Below are 18,346 nucleotides of genomic sequence, written 5' to 3' on the forward strand. Positions count from 1 at the left end.
CTGGTCTAAGAGATCTTGTATCCCAATGGCAAACCAACATGTGATTAAACTAACTAGCTCTTTGATGCCCTTTAATGGTTACCCAAAATCTGCCAACCTCACCCAGCCGAGAGGGTGTTAGCTCCATAGCAGAGCACATGCCTTGTGTAGATGAAGTTTCCCTGATATCTCCCATCAAATGTTTCTCAGGCATCAGAAAGCAGAAAGAGCTGGTAAAATCTAAAGATAACAAAGAAGGCAATATCAATTTAGATTATTGGAGGGGTGCAATTGATTAATAGCCCTTCTTTTCAAAATCATCCTGCCAAAAACTAGAATAGCGGAGGAAGAGATAGTAGTCCATTCAAAAACAATATCCCAAATATCCCCCAAACAAGATCCATGCTACCACTGTATTCCAACCTCATTCTTCTGCATGGATCGATCTAACCTCAGCAGGACAGAATCAAGGACGGGGGTGGAGTATGTGAAAAATTCTATTTGACTGTCCCAGAGCAAGCCAAAAAATCTGGGAAATTCGGATCTGGAATCCAGGATTCCTTCCTTTCCTTTAATCTGATTAAAGCTCCTTGACTAAAAGTCTTGAGCGGGATGTCCAGACAGGACCAGATCTACGTATTTTTTTGGGGGGGGGGCAAAATTTAAAAATGGCGCCCCCTTATTTTTTTCTTTATATATATGTATATGATCAATGTTTTTAATATAGATATCTTTTAAACAACAGCATAAATTGCATTGACTTCTATTAATTATAACACGTTTACATTATCTTGTCCATCATTAGCTAAGCATTCCTCCTAGAATCCCTTTTGTTGTGTGGAGCTAAGGGAGTTCGTAGGCAGACATGCATGTTAGATATTAGGAAGACGGACTTTAAGGAACCCAGAGGCCTGATGAGAGTCGTTCCATGGCCAAAAATCATGGAAGGGAGAGGAGCAAGTGAAGGGACCTGAGTTATTGCAAGCTCAAGCTGTCAATATTCTGGTAAGACAAATGTGGTAGGGAACTCACTATGATGGGGAAACTTAAACTCCAACAAAGGAAGCCCACTACCCAAATAAAGAAAGTATATTCAAATTCTTTATCCTAGAAAAATAACATTTATTGGTTAGCCAAGGCAAGTTTTTGACACCCAAAAGAATCCACAGCAGATACAAAGCAGAGATACAAGAAAAGTAAACTCTCTTGCTAGGGCATCATGTCCTTAGGAGAAAAAACAGATAAAATAGCATAGAAAAACACAGTTCTAGAATACCTGAGCAGCAAAATTAAGCCAGCTCCTTTAATTGATGAGTAGCTCTCTCCACCTCCTGAAGGGGGATGTACTAAAAGGAATGACAGGATTGCCCATTGGAAATAATGGGAAATGCTTGAAGACCCATTGGAAATAATGGGAACCAGGAATGCCAATTTACTTGCTTGGGTTCCATTGAAATACATTATAGCACCCAGGGGCTGTCATTCCACTCAGGGGTCTTTCGTTGTAGTCCTGGAGCCCGTCTACTACACCCGTTTTGGCGTGGATCGAGCCCGTTTTGGCGTGGATTGGGTCCGTTGTGGGCCCTTGCGGAGCGCAGGAATGCTCCCACGCTCCACAGGGGCCCTGATCCAGGCCAAAACAGGTCTGATCCTGGCTGCTGCTGTATGTGGGGGCGCGCAGCACCGCAGGGGGGCGCGCATTGAAGGTGCACGCCCACCCCGCTGGCCAGGTAGGTGGGGGCGGGGGTGGGAGGGTGGGGGTGGGGTGGGGGATCCCCTGCCCCCACCGGGGGTCTGGCAGCCCTAAACCTCTCCCATTATTTCCAATGGGCAATCCTGTCATTCCTTTTAGTACATCCCACATTTTAGTGGCGAGAGCACAAAATACTGAGATCAGCTGAGAATCAAAAGGGGGAAAGGGGAGAGGGGATCAGGGATCAATCCTAAACGGGTCCCACTTTCTTCAGTGGGGCTCATTCACAGGAAAGTGTTTTTAGGCTTGCACTGTCACGCCTGAGAGAGATGAGGGAATATTGAAGTGGGACGTACCTAGGGGATGGTACACTTTTGCTCTGAATTCTGGCAATTTCCTCAATGTGAGGAATGCGCATTTTTGGCCAGGCCAAGGCCAAGTGCTGAACTCATGGAAGCACTTTCAGAGCTCTGCACCCTACAGGTCCACCTGAGGTACTTGCAGGGCAAGCTAGGGTTGCCAGCTGCCAGGTAGTGGCTGGAGATCTCCTGGAATTACAACTAGTCTCCAGGCCACAGAGATCAGTTCACCTGGAGAAAATGGCTACTTTGGGGGGTGGATTCTATGGAATTATGCCATGCCAAGGTCGTTTCCCTCCCCAAACCCCATATTCTCCAGGTTTGTCCAGGTTTCACCCCCACCCCCCAGATCTCCAGGAATTTCAACTTGGAGCTGGCGACCCTAGCGCAAGCAGAGAAGCAGGCGTCCAACATGCTGCCTTGGCAGGGCCTCGGGGGGGGGGGGCGCTGCGACCCTTAAGAAACTCTCTTCACAGCAACTGCCTGTGGGACGGAGTGAGAGGAAGAGCACACCACAACCCCCCCCCCCCCAAGGCACCAAAGCCCGGGCCAAATGAAGGAGGCAAAGCTCCAGGCCTGCTGAGCAATTGGAGGTGCCTGCTAGCGCAGTGGTGGCAGAGCCCTTCCCTTCCCCCTCCACACGCACATGCTTTCTGTGCCTTTCCACCTTTTGGGACGCCTCGAGCTCTTCTCACCTCAGCGTCACCAGAGACAGCAACAACACAAGCGGGTGAGCCAGGCACACATGAGCACCTATTTGCTGGGGAAGAGGCCTGTGCGGCCGCCTCAGTTACAAAGAGGCTGACCCGCTGCCCGGGTCAGGTGACCACCCTGCCCCTCCCCTAGATCCAGCTCTGAGTCCAGGAAAAATTCTCTGATCATGTTTGGATAGATCAAAGAGTCCTGGCTTTATACAGCCATTATTCTCAATGGAGAAACCTATCTGAGGGCTATCCGGAAGGCTTGGGGGGAATCATTTTTCAATCAAACGCCACCAAATTTTCAGAGAACCTACTTTTGTCTGTTCTCTAAAGACCTCTCAAGTTTCAGAAAGATTGAACCCTGGGATCAAATTCTACGGGCCCCTGAACAAGGTGCCCCCCGCCACTCTCCGTTGGTTCCTATGGAGGGAACATCCAAGCTGGCTCTCAAGCAAAAAATCACAGGGGCAAGGCTGCCACTGGCCAAAGGCACACTTCCAAATGCAAGCTCAACCTAGAGAAAGCCCAACAGAACCAAAGTGAAGCAAGGGGACCGACATCATGACAAAACAGAAAATTCCACCCAAACCAAACTGAAGGAATGGACACTGTTGCAACGTAGCCCTACTAAACCAGTGTCACTCACAGAAGCCAGGAAGGCAAGGAGAGCTCCTGAACAGATCGGTCACTCCCTCCCCCTCCCTCCTGCCTCTCCATCACTCGTCCTCCTCCTTCCCCTCTTGGAAAAAAGCGGGACGTGCCAGGGAAAACAGCCAGCCAAGAGGCCAAAGCTGCAATTCCCAGATTAATCCAGATTTATTCAGGGGGCTTGTCCCAGGTTTCCGGATTGGATCCAGGATTCTCTAATTTGATCTGGAAAAGCTTGATTTAGCTGGATTGGCTAAAATCTAGCTTTTTCCCTCTGAATCCTGGATTATACTCCCCTAAACCAATCAAGCATTTCCTGCAGTGTCTGGCAGTGATGCTGGGGACAACAGAAGAAGGCAATGGGCAAGTCTGTGCACGACATTCCTGTTGCTGGACAAATCCTATCCCAGTGGCCCCTGAAAGGCTGACTGAGCACCACTGAGGCTTGGCTTGGCATCTCCTGGCCCCAAGTAGCCCACTGGGAATTTTCCCTGTAAGTTAAAGGGCTGGTCTGCCTCATCAAGGGCAGAGTGCATGTGGAAGCAAGTCTCCCTGTCATGCATATAACCTGTAATGAATACATTTGCATATCTTACTTACTTTACTTAAATACAGGGCTTTTTTCTGGGAAAAGAGGTGGTGGAACTCAGTGGTGGAACTCAGGACCGCACAATGATGTCACTTTGGCTCAGCTGGAACAAGGGGGGAGTTTTTTAAAGTTTAAATTGCCCTTGGCGAAAATGGTCACATGGCCAGTGGCCCCGCAGCGGCGCGGAGGGCAATCTAAACTCCCTTCTGTCTGGAGATCAGGGGGCGGGGCCACCAGCCATGTGACCATTTTCAAGAGGTTCCGGAACTCCGTTCCACTGCATTCCCACTGAAAAAAATCCCTGCTTAAACAATACTACTCATTTAACCTCTAGGTTTTGAGTAGTGCCACACTAGAATCTGCTTAAAAGGAGGGAAAAGGTCATCATTTTCTGCTCACTATTTGCATCCAAACAGGATAGGAGCCAGAAAATTCAATCAAATCCAGATTTTGCTAGGCTTCAACTTAATTCAGCTCCAGCAACACCAATGAAGCATTCAGATTCTTCCCTCTCTTCTTCCCTGATTTCACTCTGGCTCAGAAATCTATCTCTATTATTCCTTCCTAAGATCCCTGACTAAGCTCTACTATTGAAAACAGACTCGAGAGCTAAATCCTGGTTTGAATTAAGGTCTGAAACAAAAAAAAAATGTGTAGCGGATAAACAGCCACTCACAGCGAGGGGTAAGGTGGACTCTGCAAGTGCATTAATCCTACTCTGACTTGTTGAAGACAAAACCTGAAACATCAAGGAGGGGGACGGACCTCCACAGGATTCCACTTTAAATAATCAACCGAAAGGCAGACGGTTAGCGGTTTTTTTCATAAAGAGAGAGAGAGAGAGATCTATAAAGAATTGGGTGTTTGAGTCATGAATATGGCTAGCTGCAAGTAAAATTACCAGTTTTGTCCAGTTGAGTGAGGACATCTCCACTATGGAGCAGGGACTGGATATGAGTCTACTGATTGTCAGGGCTTGCAGTGGGCACCGCTGGGCGGGGTATCGCCGTGCCTAGTCCTGACGTCAAAGGGGCGTCAGGGATATTGCAGGACCCTGCTCTGTGGATGGAGGAGCAGTATATCTCACCCAGACTCCCTCTCAATCCACTCGCTGGCCTGCTCAACCTGTTCCCATCAACCCACTTGGGCCGTTTCCACACGACTCCCCACTGCTTGTAAGAACCCGGAATATCGTGAAAAAAACGCGGAAGATCGAGTTTTCTCACTCGAGATTTGCACGACATCACGTGACATCGCGCAAATCTTGTGCGAGAAAATGCGATCTTCCGCGTTTTCTTCGCAATATTCCGGATTGTTATGAGCAGCGGGGAGCTGTGTGGAAACGGCACAGATCTCCTTCATCAGCTTTCCTCCTCACCTCCTTTCACTCTCTCGCTCCACTCTCCACCAACTACACTCCATTGCTCCTACTCAAACCACCCCGCCCTGTGAGTGGACTCTCCTTATATCTTACCCCTCATTCCAGGCCCCACCTGCCAGGCCACACCTCTCCTTTGCCTTCCAGCATTGTCCTGGTCTGCCTCAAGCAGTTGCAGCTGGGGTAGCTGCTTTGGCTGAGTTGGCCAGCTACACCTGTGTCTCGTGGGCTGGCTGTCAAGCCTCTCTGGCTGAGCTGATTGCTGAAGGCAGGCCCAGCTGTGGCCCCTTGGCTGGCTGCCCACCTTCTCCCACAGAGTGCCTCAGGCAGCTCCACCTGGAGTTGTTTTGCCCCTGGCATCCCCTGCACCAGTTTATTGCCTTCTAGCTGGGCTGTAGGCTGGAGCGTGGCTCTGAGCTGCTGTGGCTGCTTCTCCTCCTTGTCTGGTAAGGACTCTGCTTGGATAGCTGCTGGGGCCTTATTGCCACTGCCTTTGCTCTCTCCCTCTGCTCTGACTCCCTCAAGGTTGACCCCACTCTCTCTGCTTAGCCCCCTATCCTCCCACTGGAGGGTGGGGCTAGCTGGCCTCCACCTGCCCCTTCTGGCCCTCTGAGGTTTGGGAGCTTCTTCCCCTCCCCCCAGTGTAGGCAGGTTCTGGCCCTGGTTGCCGGCTGGGGCGGCTGGACAGCTGTCTCCTGGCTGCCTTCCGTCGCTCCCTCCCGGCAAGTCCGGGGGCTGTTGCTCAGACCCTGGACACTGACATCCGGTATCAGTGGTTGAAAAGCCCAGTTTTGCAAAAACTGGTGATTCATGGACTCTTAACTAATGGAATTCACCAATGTTATTTTCTCTTTGAGGAGTACTGTAGTGCTTAGCTGGGAAGCTGCTGCAGAGGGCAAGCTCTAAATTGGAATTCTCCTCCGTATTAACTAACACAGGCAGGTCACATCTATTACAAGGATGCTGTGCAGAATACAACAAAGCTTTTATTTGTTTTCATGTACTCCCTCCTTCCATACATCCACTCTCTGTCTCTTTCAAGTAAATAAAGCTCTAGGCTCCTTTATTACATTGTTTAAAAATCTTTTTTTAAAAAACAAAAGTCAGTGTTTTATTGCAGGCTCTATATTCATTATAAACATATATCCTGATACATAAACTGTGGTATTCTATTATAGTGTGATCCGTGCTAGCTCATAATGCGCTGGTCTGGATTTTTAAACATGACTGAGAAATTACCCATTTTATTGCTCTTCTGTATTCCTGTAATCCAGCGAAAGCAATAAAGTTTCTAGCCGGCACGTTTGGTCCGCTAGAGGAACTGCCGATCGCCTTGATCAGCAAATGGGCAACGTGGGAATTGTCAGCTTCTGCAACCAATGCAAGGCATGTGGCACTGAGTAAATCCCTCTGCTATAATTTGCTGGCCGTAGAACTAAAGGATCACAGAAAAGAGAGAGCTACAAAGACTATTTAGCTGCACGCAGTTAAATACTACAGAAGTGAGAGGCCCATCCCAAGTCATTCGGATCTGGGGAGAAAAATGCTCAGTGCAAGGAGATTTGAGCCAAAGGAAGAAAGATTCAGAATGGTCCGATGAGGAATGTTCCTATTTCAGTCTACCAACTCGGCCTATCATGCTGGGAAGGTTGGTCCCTTCCTCTATTATCGTTGAACAGATCAAAAAGGAACCGAGTTCCAGGATGCTGAAGGTTTCGAACACTGAAACTTCGGTAAACCACCCTGCCAGGGACAAGAAGACCCAAATGCAGACCCTTCCCTGCACGGAAGTGGATATTCACAGGGGTTGAATGGCTGTGCCACAGCCTGCATGGGATGGCTAATATTTGCATTAAAATCAGCCGTAAGTAACACAGCTGAGGCGGTCAGATGGGCAGCTGAGTAACAGTGCTGCTGTTTCAGGGAAAGGGTTTGTGGGAGCCACGCTAACCCTTTCCTTGCTGCTTTCCTAGATGAAGGACTGTGGGACCTGTTTGTAAAGGACGTCCCTCGCAGCGCCACCTCCTACACAGTCGGCCTGGACAAGCTGAAGCAAGGAGTGAGCTATGAGTTCCGGGTGCTGGCAGTGAACCAGTTTGGTTATGGAGAACCCAGCACTCCTTCTGTGGCCATATCAGGTTCGTGAGGGTGGATCGGGAAGATAAAATAGCCCTGGAGCAAGCGGATCCAAGCAGCCCCGAGGGACTGGCAGGGCCAGCTCGGCACAGACCTGAACTGCGGCAAGTGCGACCATGGGTGTAGGGCATGGGTGTTACTGCAAGGGCCACTTGCGCAGCTTCTTCATGCCGCCCGCAGCTCTCCAAGACATCAGCCCACCAGTCACTTCCCCCCCAGTCTGCCCCAGTGGTGGATTTTACCAAGATGTCTGTTGTTAACGGATATGTGATCAGGGCCGGCGCGCCCATTGAGGCCAGGTAGGCGGTGGCCTCTGGCACGGGGTGCCGGAGGGAGCGCCGGAGGAGGTGCGGGGGGGTGGCAGCGCATGCCACAGAGCTGCAGCCTCCTATCCCTCCCGCCCCGCGCCACCGCCACTGCTAGCACACGCCCCTGGCCGAGCGCAGCAGCCACGGGCAGGCGTCTGCGGCGGCACAGGCAACCGAGCGGGAGAGCTCAGAGGCCACCCGCACACCGTCCCAGCCGCCTGCAACAGCGATCGGGCCAGTGATGCGCATGCGCCCGTGATGACATCACACATGATGTCGTCTCGCAGGCCGGTGCGTGCACGCAGGGAGGAGCCCGGCCAGCTGGCTGGCTGCGAGCATCGAAAACCCTGGCGCCGCCCCTGTGTGTGGTTAACATTTTGGGACTTCTGTCATTGTAAGGAGCTGAATTATGGTTTCTTCAGCTGTGTGAACTAGATTCCAGAGTGAGAGCCATATTAGCCTTTTGCAGCAAAATGAAAAAAAGAAGTCCAGTGGCACCAGACTAACCAAGTTTGTTCCAAGCTAACAGACTAACAACACTTTGGCTAGAATAAACTTGGTTAGTCTTTAAGGACGATTATGGCTAGAGCTTTCCTAAGTAGGGTGGGCACAGCTGGCCAGCCAACCCAAGGTGGGTTCCATCAACCCAGAATCTAGAAGACCGTCTCTCTAGGGGTGGGGTCTACTATTCACCAAGGAAAACAGCCATCAGTGGCCTGTTGCTGATGCAAGAATTCAGTTGCTGTCTTAGAGACGCCACTCAAATCTCGCCTTACAAAATTCCTCCAAGTTGCTTCGGGGAGGCATTTCTCAGATTGTTTTTGCTGCCTCAGCAAAATGGGGAAGTAGAAAAATCATTTTACAAAAATCTTCATGGTTCAAAGGCTTAGTACCTGGGGGGGATGTCAAAGCATTCTGCAGGCCTGGCAGTGTTCTATTTCAATTTGTCTTTCTCTGCTCCTGGTACGAGACGCACAATTTAACAGGAAGGCTGTTGGAAGGGGAAATAAAATGCCATCAGCCCCACAGTTCTTGTTCTGCAATGGCCTAGCTGGCCCCTAACAATTGGAGGGCAGCTCAAATTTCAGAGAGAGTCAAGGTCTTCTTTCCTGTGGTTTCAACCAATGCTAAAACAGGGACATTGTTCCTGAGCTGATCATAGTCACCTTACAGGAGTACACACAATTCCTTGTAAATAAATTCCCTGTTTATTTGTTCCTGGCATGAGCAGATCGATTTAATCTACTTCTTTCTGATGGTCTAATGCTTCCTTCAGATGGGCCATTTTCTGTTGGAAGAAGCAGGGACAGGGGGTGCAAAGACCCACAGGAACCTGCCACTCAGACAGACCCCTGTCGGTCTGTTGCTTTGTAATTAATTAAGCTGCCTCTCGGGGAGATTGGTGGCTTCCAGGGCCCAGCTTTGGTTTTGATGAGCCTTTGGTTCTTGTTGGATTACATCAGACAGTAGGTAATCTTCCCAGGCAGCTCCAGGCATCAAACCATGCAGCAGAGATGGGGGCTGTAAATGACTTGTGCATCCTTTCTCTGGGCTTGTTTGTAACATCAGCAAAGTCGAATCCTAATGTCTCCCTCCCAGGTGTGCTGTGCTGTGCAAGCACCTGTCTCTGTGTTCCCACAGTTGCTACTAACCAGGGACTGCCCCTCGTTTCAGGCACTTTCCCCAGGTGCATCACTCTCCCCATTTAGCACGTTTCTCCAATTCAGCATGCCTTATATTACAATGTCTAGCATGAGTTGCTTCAAATGTCATTTCTTAGTGATCAGACCCCCTGAACCCCCCCCCCCAAGTCTCTAGAATATAGCAGGGAGTGGATACATCTTGGGGAATGGATATCCACACTGTAAGGCACCATGCAGCTGCTGAGATATACTTACAACTGTGGATAACTGATTTTAGGCCAGCTTTTCCCCCTAGCATATCTATTGTGCCAGTGAAAGACAGTCTGTTTTTGATGCCTACTCAGGCTTGGGGAATTCTTTGAGATTGGGGGGTTGAGCTTGGGGAGGATGAAGTTTGGGGAGGTGATGGAGCTCAGTGGAGATGTGATGCCACTGATTCCACCCTCTGAAGCTGAAGCTATTGATCTCTGTAATCTCTGGAGACCAGTTGTAATCCCTGGCGATTACAGAATGCATGACTACAGCCCATGGCAGAGTACATGACTGTTGCAGAGCACGTGACTACAGCACATTCATCTCATGTCAGCGATGAACATACTAGGCAGCGTTGAACAACAGCCTCAGCCCCCACCCGCTATGTGGGAATAATAAATACAGACCTTTCTTACAAGGCTACTGTCTGGATTACTAAGGGTTCATAACTGTGAAGCACTTTCAGGATTGAAAGCACTATGCAAATGCTAAATGTGAGTGAGTGTGTGTGTTATCACAGAATAAAGCAGGTGTGAAATAGCCATTGTAATGGGAGTGCGTGCTCAGGCAGTGTGAAAATAAGTAGGTATTATGACCTTGTGCCTGCTTTTTCACCTCTGAAATGTAGAGGGTTTGCATCTGCAGCGGGAGGTGCACCAGTTCTAATTTGGAGGTAGCAACAGGCAAGTGCTAAGAGAAAGCACCAGTCGCTTTCACCTCCTGTCCGTTCCGCCTGTAAGCCACCGTGTATACAGCAAGCTTCCCGCCGCCCAGTGCCTTGGAGAAAGAGGTTATCCTGTGAATGTCAAACTTCACATGGGGAGATATCTTTTGACTGGCCTGATGAATGCCTTTGCTTTGCTCCTCTTTCTCTATGTCCAAAATAAAAATGGCTTTCTAAGGGATACGCTGGAGGGGAATAGTGATGTGGAAGGAAATTGTTGAGACGAGTTTATTCCAAAAATGAATCTTAAGTATATTGTTGGACCCTTTTTTCCCACCTTGTTGCAGCTCAGCTAGACTCTCCTTTCTATGAAGAGTGGTGGTTTCTGCTCGTCATGGCCCTTTGTAGTCTGATCCTCATTCTGCTTGTAGTATTTGCTCTCATCTTGCACAGCCAGAACAAGAAATATAAAAACTGCAACACAGGTGAGTTTATTCAGAGCACATGACAACCTTCTCCTTCCAAGTATTTTATTTGTACAGCACTAGACATGGGCACGAACAGAAAAACCCCCGAACATGGTGTTCGTTGTTCCTTGCCATCCACGAACAACGAACACTGACGAACAAGATCTTGTCACAAACATGTTCGTTCGTGGGGGCCAGCAGGCTCTCCTCCAACCATCAAGATCCCTACTGCACCACTCCCAGAAACCCTACCTGAGCAGGCAGCAGGTAAGGTACTAATAATAAATAATAGCTTGGCCCCAGAGCCTGGCAGCAGCCCTGGAACTTGAAGGGGTAGATCCCTATCATCTAAAATTTTTCTTAGCTGACAAGAGTCCTGCAATAACCCTATCCGTTGCTGAATTCCTGGCTTATGTGTGGAAGTCAAGGGTAACATTTTATAAAGCCCCCTATGACTGTGCTGTATCCTGAGATAATTTTGCTGTCTGGGGACATGATTGTGCTGCCCTATGAATTTATTTCACAACATTTCTCCTGTTTTGTCTGTATTATTTATGCCAATAAAGGTTGCTGTGTGGAAAAAAAAAAGATCCCTATCCCACCACACGCAAAGAAAATTCAAGCTCCAATGCACTCACCCTGTCTCTCTAACAGCAGCTGTCTCTCCCTGAAAGCCAGAGCTGGGAGCCCCCTCCCCCCGGCCTTTTCCTCTTGTAACCAATTTGGAGCTCCGGTCCACACTTGGAAGGAAGACCTGCCTATCAAGCTAAATTGGGCTTAGATTGGGGTTTCCAGGGCAACAGCAGGAGTTCAGACAATCCCTGCCTGAGTTGCCATGGGAATTGATTGCAGGTGCCAGACTGTCTGGCTTGACGAACAGCAACGAAGGAGGCTTGCAATGACCACCTGTTCATTTAGAATGGGGCCTCACGAACAGCTTGTTTGCGAACAGCAGATTGGGCTGTTCATGGCTTTTTTTAGTTCGTATTGCTGTTCGTGCCCATCTCTATACAGCACCATCAGATTTAAGGCCCTACAGTGAAAAGAGTTGTAATGAGCCATGCTGTGTCAAGAAGTGTGTTCACTTTATCTCATGTGGCTCTCGGTGTATGAAAAAGAGCTTGTGCATGGTTGCATCATGGCATACCCATTCCATATTCGGCACAGTCCTTTCAAGATGAAAATTCTGGGCAGTTCATTGATAGAAAATACCCTTTTGCCTGCTAGGTGTCTGTTTATGGTTGCGCCATTAGAGTTACACCTTTTTAAATCCTTTCAAATCATTGGGTGTAACTCTGTTTAGGATTGTGCTCTAAGCTTATGTGGCTGCCCTGCGCTCAGCTGCTGCAGAGCGATATGTACATTTATAACTTTTCCTGCCCATTGTAAATTCGTAGCCCTTGGACTTCTCAAAGGCCCTCTTCAGGAGTGCCTACAAAAGCTGCCAAAGCCACCTCCTCACTGCTCTGAAATGTGGACTCTTGGTCTCTGGCAGGATGTGTTTAAATATTCATTGCTTAGACCCTGAACTCTGCTGCAGCAGCTTTTCAAATCAATTTTGTGCCCTTTCCTCCTGAGACATCCGGATCCTTTCAAGTGCTGTCGTTGTGTACCCTGCTTCGATAAACCTGCCTGTACCTATGACAGATGCATTAACTCTTTGATGCCGAGTGCCAGAGTATTTTCAAAATCAATAGGTGGCAAAGGCAACCAGCACTGTGTACTTTCCTCTTTGATGCCGTGTGGTTGATATGAGAAGGGGGGGGGTGCAACCTACCAGGAGAAGCAGGCCTTCCTTTGGAAGACTGGCCACTTCAACCCTCAAAAGATAGGATATTTCCCCCCTCCAGTATAAATTCACTTCTAACAAGTGGTTAGTAAATCAGGTTTTCATTCCTGGGGGATTTGCAATGTATGAATGCCGTGGCATTTTACCAAGCTAGTGGTATTACATATTCCTATGCACAGTGCATAGACAAATCTCTCATTCCCTCCTCACACTCTGTGCCTGGCGAACAGACATGAAAAGGCAGGTCTGACCCACACTAAGCTCTGTTCACACCAAGCCTTAATGCAGCATTGCAACTGAAGCGGGGAATAAAAGACCTGCCTGAAGCAGAGGAGATTTAGAGCAGGCCAAGGGCTTTTTGTTGGTAGGTTGTTGGGGGGGTGCTTTTTTTGCCCAAGACACCACCTTAGAAGTCTTAAAGTTAAGAAGCACCAGCTCTTTGAGGTCTGTATTGCAGAGCAGCCACAGTCAAATCCTCCATCTCAATATGTCTAGCTACTGTGAGCTGTCTATGATTCAGCAAGTCAAAGCCAATTCTTCGCCATTCTTGGTAGTCAACCAGAAGCCAAATAAAGTTCCTCCATGCCCCCCCCCCCACTCATTCCTGCTTTGGACCACAGGCCCAAGCATCTGGCCAGCCACAATGCATAGCCAGCAGGTTGTTTGTCTTAGTGGTCTGCGAAGTTGCACAGGCTGGAATGCCAAACCTTCTAGCACCTGACCATTGTGAATAAGAAGCCACAATTTTTAAATGTATTTAAAACATTTATTATCCACCTTTCTACCTTATAAGGCGGCTTACAGCAAACATACAAATACATAAAAACAAGCCAATTGAAAATCACAAGATTTCTCATTAGGTCCGATTAGGTCACGGAAGTCCGTGATGGGATGGGCTGATGTGCAGTTCAGCCTCAAAAAGCAGCTGTGCGCATGGCAGGGGGGAGGGGATTTTGTCTGGACTGCAGCCCTGTGGAAGGAGGTTCTTTTCCTCCCCACTTCTCCATTTTCCCAGTTGAAACTGATCCCCCTTTCCAGTCTGCTTTTGCCCTAGAAGGGAAAAAGACTGACAAAATACAAGCACCTGTCTTTTTCTCCTATTGGGGGCACGAAGAAGCCAGTTTCATGTGGGTAGGAAATGGCAAGGGATGAGGAGTTAGGGGGACCCAGTGCCACAGCCACAGTCCATATTGCCCACTCCCCACTATTGTTCTTGGAGACTAAATTCCATCCTGGGGATCCACAGTGCAATCCTAAAACAGAGTCACACCTTTCTGACTCCATTGACTTCAGTGGGTTTAGCAGAGATACATTTTTCTAAGCTCACCGAAGTTATTGGGGTTAGAAGAATGTAATTCTGCTTAGGGCTGCACTGTGAGTCCCCAAGGTGGGGTTTAGTATGTTTAAGATTATGGCACTATCAGTTGGAGGTCCCCATGTGTTATTTGGTGCTTACATGACCGTATGCTGCACATAAGATCTCTCACGTGTGCTTGGCACACCACTTTTGTGTCTCCAGTGGAATGGATGCTACATCTTTCACAGTGACATGCTAGAATAAATGTGTTTTGCTGTGGATTTTGGATGCCGATCTTCCATTTGACAAGTCCAGGAGGCATTCCCAGCTCTTCCCCGTGCTCTTTATCTAGCTCCTGGCATCCTTCTTTCGAAGTCCTGAAACAGCCATCCTGGTCCCTTTACCTTGCGGCCTGATCTCTTCCTTGCCACAGGGATTCAGTTTTCTCGCCTCCATCCTACAAGAGTACTGTGCAGCAAAAGCAGAGGCAGCATTTATCGGCATGCCTTAGGACCTACAGTCCTGCGCCCATTTGAACTATAGAGTCCCACACCTTCACCTGGGCCGATTCCAGACGGCCCTCCCCATCCCGAAACGTCGCGCATCGTCGTGCGGAAAACACGAAAACAACGCGTTGTCGCGCGGAAAACGCGACGACGCGCGACGTTTCGGGATGGGGAGGGCCGTCTGGAATCGGCCCTGGTGGAGTTTGTTTCTGAGTAAACGTGCCTGGGGTCAGGCCTGCCAACTGTAATTCTATACATACTTGCTTGGGAATGAGTCCCCCCGAAATCAATGTTGCATTACTTGCAAAGAAACACGAATAAGCTTGGGACTGTGTGATCTGAAGGCTTCCCTTGTGTTCTCGGGGTGTACTGGTGACCAAGCTGCTAATCTGGGGGGAGACATCAGAACTCGTAATCCTGTTTGCTTTAAATGTTGCTGTAAACTCCACAGCCTGATAAAGAAATCTGTATGTGACTGGCAAGCTTGCCTCCCTCCCAAGCACCAAAAAAGGATGGGTTGGGGGGAAGATACTATCTGTGGACATCTTTTGTAATCTGCTGATAAAAATTGCTCCTTTGTTGCACTGCAATTTTTCTGTTACATACTGTGCTATGGGGATAAGTTAAAAAGGAGAATGATTATCTGAAAATGGCGGTTCTCTCTCTGTCTCCACGCAGAGCCAGGGCAGGGCTTTTGCCTGCGCTCATTCTGTCGCCGTTTGTCCCCAGGAAAAAGTATCTCCAATGTGGAGGAATCTGTCACCCTGGATAATGGGGGTTTTACAGCCCTGGAGCTCAATAGCCGGCACCTCAATGTCAAAAACGCTTTCTCAAAGAAGAACGGGACAAGGTAAGAAGGCGCCAGCCTTGTGCTGTGCAGGGAGGTGGCCTTTGGCACTTAGAAACTAGCCAAAGGCATCATAGGCACGCCAAAAATCTGAATGAGGCCCAGTGGTGACCTCAGCATCAAGCAATATATTTTTATAGGCTCGTTGGTTCCAATTTCTAACCCATCCAAGCCTAGGAGCAGTTCACAATCCACTAAAAGACTTACTAAAATAACCGTGTAGAACAAAATGCAGAAGCTACAATGGACAGTCTTTGAGCAGGGAGACCCAAGTTCACGTGATGAATTTGTTCACGACAATCACACTCTCAGCTTATCCTATCTTACAGAATTGTTATGAGGAACAAAGCTAGGGGTGGGGGTTAGGTCTACCACCCTGAGCTCCTTGAAGGAAAGGCAGGGTTTTTAAAAACATAACAAAGATGTAAATTTGGGATATTTGATCTTTTCAGAACTGCACAGATTAAAGCACCTTCATCCACTACGCACCTTAGACATGCATAGCACCGCATACGTCTACCCTCCATCAATCGAATAAACAGAATGTGCAGGTCACCAAAAAGCTGTTCAGTTTTGCACTTCTGGGCACAGTGAAAGCTACTGGGAGCACCCCTTGCTTGATCTTAGAGCAGGGGTGGCCAAACTTCAGCTTGAGAGCCTCATGCGGCTCTCCTAGACATATCATGCAGCTCCTGGGGGTCTCTGAGCATCACCATGCCCACACAGTTCATTTTAGCAGGGATGGAGAGGGAAATAGGCCAGCTTGCGAGCTCTTCCCCTCCATCAGACGTCACTGGGAGAAAAGAGAGAAAAGGAAAGGAGAACATAGCTCAGGGAGGGATCTCACATCCAAAGGCTCCACATGCCTGGCTGCAGCAGCAACAGCAGCAAGAAGTGAGCTAGGGACAGCCAGCTGGCCAAAGCACGGACGTGTGTGTCCCTTCCCCTTCCCTTGGCCAGGTGGCTGGGCCAACAGGGGGCGGACATGGTGCAGCCGTACTGGAGACGTGGCCATGGTGCCAGGCCAGGGGGCTACTGGTGGGCGGGCAAGACAAGCGATCCCAATGTTTCCCTCCCTGGCTGTTTAGTCAGAGTTTGCAGCGTGACTCCTTTGCACAGAGGTTTACACAGGAGGAAGTCCACCTCTCCTTCCCCCGCGTGTGTGCGTGAATGTGTGAGTGGAGGGAGACAATCCAATCTGTTTTCAGTTTCTCACCACACATGCATTTTAATATTCCCCTCTTTTCAGATTGTTTTCTTTCTCTCTTTCTTTCCATGTCTTTCCTTCTCTTTCCTTCCTTCTTTCCATGTCTTTCCCTCCCTCATTTTTCTTCTTTCCTTTTTTCTTTCCATGTCTTTCATATTTTCAATAAAAATGTTGGTGTTGCCAGGACTGACTCAGAAAATATCTGGGGACTTTGGGGGTGGAGCCAGGAGACTCTGGGGTGGTGCCTAGCAAGGATGTGACATCACTTCCAAGTCAAAGGTCAGGTGATGGCATTTTCCAAGCTCCACCTCCTTCTGATGATATCACTTCCAGAATACTGCACCAAAACCCCACCCCTTCCTGTGATGTCATTTTCAAGGCACTCCCCCCCAAACCCACCTCTTCATTTGAAGTCACTTCAGTGCATCATGTCCTGCAGCTCTCAAGCTTCTGACGTTTATTCTGTGTGGCTCTTACATTAAGCAAGTTTGGCCACCCCTGTTTTAGAGCGCGCGGTTGGTGCCTCTACTCTCTCCATGCCTCGTAAGGTGCTCTTGATCCCCAAATGGTATGAGTTTCACTAAAGCATTTACAGGGTAAGTTTCCTTTGGAGGAAAGAACACTAAAGACTGATATTCTTCATAATAATCTGTTGCTTACAAAAGCTATTAGTCGAGCAAGGGCTACTGGGAGGTAGTATAAAGCGCAGGACACTGCAGTTCCAAGCTCAGCATCTGGAACTCCTGTGGGCACATCTGAGATTGCTGCCTTACAGTTCTCACATACAACCAGGGCTTTTTTTCAGGGGGAACGCGGGGGAACGGAGTTCCGGAACCTCTTGAAAATGGTCACATGGCTGGTGGCCCCTCCCCCTGATCTCCAGACAGAGGGGAGTTGAGATTGCCCTCGCGGAGGGCAATCTAAACTCCCCTCTGTCTGGAGATCAGGGGGCGGGGCCACCAGCCATGTGACCATTTTCTCTGAGGGCAACCCACTGAGTTCCACTACCTCTTTTCCCAGAAAAAAAGCCCTGCATACAACCTTCACTCTCAGCACGGGTAGGGGGTTGATTTACCCTCCTATGGTTAGTGTAATTTACTTATTTATTTATTTCCTCTATACCCTGCCTTTCTCTCCAGTGGGGACTCAGAGTGGAGCTTTGCTCATGGAAGCCTTATGATGCAATGAATGAGTTCGTGTTAAAGGCGCTGCCAGGAGTCTTGGTTGCTCTGGAAAGCTCCCCGTATAGTTGCTTGTTTCCCCTGCTTCCCCAAGCAGTGAGAAGTTCCACAGGTGTCTGTAGTGTTTGCTTTTTAGCTACAAATCAATAAGGAGCTCACAGATGTAATCCAAGAAACAGCAGCTGCAAGCCAGCAGATCTGCCATCTTACCAGTCCTTTGAGAGATAAAAACCTGTGATTCACATCCGCCAGCTCTCATCTTGATTCCTGCCTGTCTCAAATTCCTGTTCCACAGACTCCCACACATGTGCTGCCCCCTTAGCTGAGGGAGGGGGTCACCGACTCGGCTATCCGGGGACCATCTCCCCTGACTGTTGTTGTCGATTGAGAAAAAAAAACCTACAGCCACCGAAGGACCACTGGTAGCTTCGACTGTCCTCTTTAGACAAACTTATCAGACCCACTGACTCTGCTTCCAACAGCAATCTTAGAATAGTATAGAAAAACCAATGCATTGTGAAGAAGAAAAATGCCTGAGCTTCTTTTTACCTGCTTCTTTGCATCCGCTCTTTTTATTCCTCTTGATGTGTGCAAATTTCTCCCCGCAACTATGAACATGAGAAAATGCACTTGTGTAAAAACGAGCGTGCAGGTTTTGTTTGTTTGTTTTAACGCAGTGAGTATCTTACCGGAAGAAGAGCT

At 48.7% G+C, this 18,346-nt stretch overlaps 1 protein-coding gene across 1 annotated transcript in view; it reads left to right on the plus strand.

Annotated features, from left to right (window-relative positions):
* Window positions 1-18,346, plus strand: part of SDK1 (sidekick cell adhesion molecule 1) — a 227,774-nt gene that overhangs the window by 192,560 nt on the left and 16,868 nt on the right. Inside the window, exons 26-28 of the mRNA XM_054993345.1 lie at window positions 7,321-7,485; window positions 10,698-10,835; window positions 15,088-15,259. Of these exons, the coding sequence (XP_054849320.1) occupies window positions 7,321-7,485; window positions 10,698-10,835; window positions 15,088-15,259 (475 nt within the window). The remainder of the gene's footprint in view (window positions 1-7,320; window positions 7,486-10,697; window positions 10,836-15,087; window positions 15,260-18,346) is intronic.

Source organism: Eublepharis macularius, chromosome 12, assembly GCF_028583425.1.
Source record: "Eublepharis macularius isolate TG4126 chromosome 12, MPM_Emac_v1.0, whole genome shotgun sequence".
NCBI classification, from domain to species: domain Eukaryota; kingdom Metazoa; phylum Chordata; class Lepidosauria; order Squamata; family Eublepharidae; genus Eublepharis; species Eublepharis macularius.